The sequence below is a fragment of the Homarus americanus genome, unplaced genomic scaffold (assembly GCF_018991925.1).
Source record: "Homarus americanus isolate GMGI-L3 unplaced genomic scaffold, GMGI_Hamer_2.0 scaffold19065, whole genome shotgun sequence".
Classification (NCBI taxonomy): domain Eukaryota; kingdom Metazoa; phylum Arthropoda; class Malacostraca; order Decapoda; family Nephropidae; genus Homarus; species Homarus americanus.
The window spans coordinates 360,130-362,995 of NW_024757463.1; the positions used below are offsets into that span (position 1 = coordinate 360,130).

Below are 2,866 nucleotides of genomic sequence, written 5' to 3' on the forward strand. Positions count from 1 at the left end.
AATATTTATTTGTGTGTAACAAGAATTTACGCTATGCGGCTTCAAACACTAACTGGAATTGAACCAAAATTTATGGAAATATTCTTTTCATGAGACTGAACATGAAAATGGAAACGAGAATGCACAGAATCTAACAGAACCTGACCTAACCTTACTTAACATCCTAGCCGAGGTTCTCTTAGGGTCTGTGTTTTCTCATTTCCATTTTCGTGTTCAGTATCATGAAAATAGTGTCTCTGGAAATAATATCTCCAGGAATTTTTGGCTCAATTTCATAAGTTATTTCTGGTGCTAACCATCTCCTTCACCTTTACCATACAATATTGTGTTGGTCGTGTTAGGTAAGGTTAAGTCATGTTAGATTAGGTTAAGTCATGTTAGATTAGGTTAAGTCATGTTAGATTAGGTTAAGTCATGTTAGATTAGGTTAAGTCATGTTAGATTAGGTTAAGTCATGTTAGATTAGGTTAAGTCATGTTAGATTAGGTTAAGTCATGTTAGATTAGGTTAAGTCATGTTAGATTAGGTTAAGTCATGTTAGATTAGGTTAAGTCATGTTAGATTAGGTTAAGTCATGTTAGATTAGGTTAAGTCATGTTAGATTAGGTTAAGTATGGTTAAGTAAGTTAAGTTAGGAGAGCATCACAGTGGTTAATGTTAAGGTGAAATAAGCTGGGACCAATCTTCAGGTGACCCCAACTATGTTTAACTATATTAACTAAACAACTGGACACTGTAAATTAATTTACAGTAAGTAAAGTAAAATGTTGTGTTGTGTTAAGTTGTCCCATTGTGTGTGATGCTACACAACACAACTCACAACAGTAGACAACACAAAGCTGATGACAGTATAACATCACACTTTTGTTTTACATTAATATCTACTGTTTAGAGTTGTTTATCCCATATATATTAATATATGTATATTATTGTTACCTCAGGCTGATATAACCTGCCAGAGACTACCCCAGGCTGATATAACCAGCCAGAGACTACCCCAGGCTGATATAACCTGCCAGAGACTACCCCAGGCTGATATAACCTGCCAGAGACTACCCCAGGCTGATATAACCTGCCAGAGACTACCCCTGGCTGATATAACCTGCCAGAGACTACCCCAGGCTGATATAACCTGCCAGACTACCCCAGGCTGATATAACCTGCCAGAGACTTCCCCAGGCTGATATAACCAACCAGAGACTACCCCAGGCTGATGTAACCTGCCAGAGACTACCCCAGGCTGATGTAACCTGCCAGACTACCCCAGGTTGATATAACCTGCCAGAGACTACCCCAGGCTGATATAACCTGCCAGAGACTACCCCAGGCTGATATAACCTGCCAGAGACTACCCCAGGCTGATATAACCTGCCAGAGACTACCCCAGGCTGATATAACCTGCCAGAGGCTGATATAACGTGCCAGAGACTACTCCAGGCTGATATGTGATATAACCTGCCAGAGACTACCCCAGGCTGATATAACCTGCCAGAACTACCCCAGGCTGATATAACCTGCCAGAGACTACTCCAGGCTGATATAACCAGCCAGAGACTACCAGGTTGATATAACCTGCCAGAGACTACCCCAGGCTGATATAACCTGCCAGAGACTACCCCAGGCTGATATAACCAGCCAGAGACTACCCCAGGCTGATATAACCAGCCAGAGACTACCCCAGGCTGATATAACCAGCCAGAGACTACCCCAGGCTGATATAACCTGCCAGAGACTACACAATGTCAAGCAGAGAAAACAAGTTTAAATGTGAGGAATGTGGGAAATGTTTCTCCCGGAAGGGTAATCTCAAGACACACATTCTTGGACACAGTGGTGTTAAGGAGTTCAAATGTGAGGAATGTGGGAAATGTTTCTTCCGGAAGGGTGTTCTCAAGACACACATTCTTGGACACAGTGGTATTAAACAGTTTGAATGTGAGGTATGTGGGAAATGTTTTGCGGTAAAAAGTGTTCTCAAGACACACATTCTTCAACACAGTGGCAAAAGAGAGTTCAAATGTGAGGAATGTGGGAAATGTTTCTCCTGGAAGAGTACTCTCAAGACACACATTCTTGGACACAGTGGTATTAAACAGTTTGAATGTGAGGAATGTGGGAAATGCTTCACCACCAAGGGTCATCTCCAGTACCACATTCTTGCACACAGTGGCAAAAGAGAGTTCAAATGTGAGGAATGTGGGAAATGTTTTGCTGTAAAAAGTGCTCTCAAGTCACACATTCGTGGACACAGTGGTATTAAGGAGTTCAAATGTGAGGAATGTGGGAAATGTTTTGCGGTAAAAAGTGCTCTCAAGTCACACATTTGTGGACACAGTGGTATTAAACAGTTTGAATGTGAGGAATGTGGGAAATGTTTTGCGGTAAAAAGTGCTCTCAAGTCACACATTCGTGGACACAGTGGTATTACGCAGTTTGAATGTGAGGAATGTGGGAAATGCTTCAACACCAAGGGTCATCTCCAGTACCACATTCTTGCACACAGTGGCAAAAGAGAGTTCAAATGTGAGGAATGTGGGAAATGTTTTGCGGTAAAAAGTGTTCTCAAGACACACATTCTTGGACACAGTGGTATTAAGGAGTTCAAATGTGAGGAATGTGGGAAATGTTTCTCCCGGAAGGGTAGTCTCAAGACACACATTCTTGGACACAGTGGCAAAAGAGAGTTCAAATGTGAGGAATGTGGGAAACGTTTCTCCCGGAAGGGTAATCTCAAGACACACATTCTTGGACACAGTGGTGTTAAGGAGTTCAAATGTGAGGAATGTGGGAAATGTTTCTTCCGGAAGGGTGTTCTCAAGACACACATTCTTGGACACAGTGGTATTAAACAGTGAATGTGAGGTAT

At 41.9% G+C, this 2,866-nt stretch overlaps 1 protein-coding gene across 1 annotated transcript; it reads left to right on the plus strand.

Annotated features, from left to right (window-relative positions):
- Window positions 1–1,772: 1,772 nt before the first annotated feature.
- On the plus strand, window positions 1,773–2,606 carry LOC121857551 (gastrula zinc finger protein XlCGF67.1-like; the record flags this gene model as incomplete). Its single annotated transcript, XM_042353634.1, has 2 exons — window positions 1,773–1,940; window positions 2,109–2,606. Coding segments are annotated over 2 exons (666 nt in total), but the record flags the coding sequence as incomplete, so codon positions are not given.
- Between the last annotated feature and the right edge of the window lie 260 nt (window positions 2,607–2,866).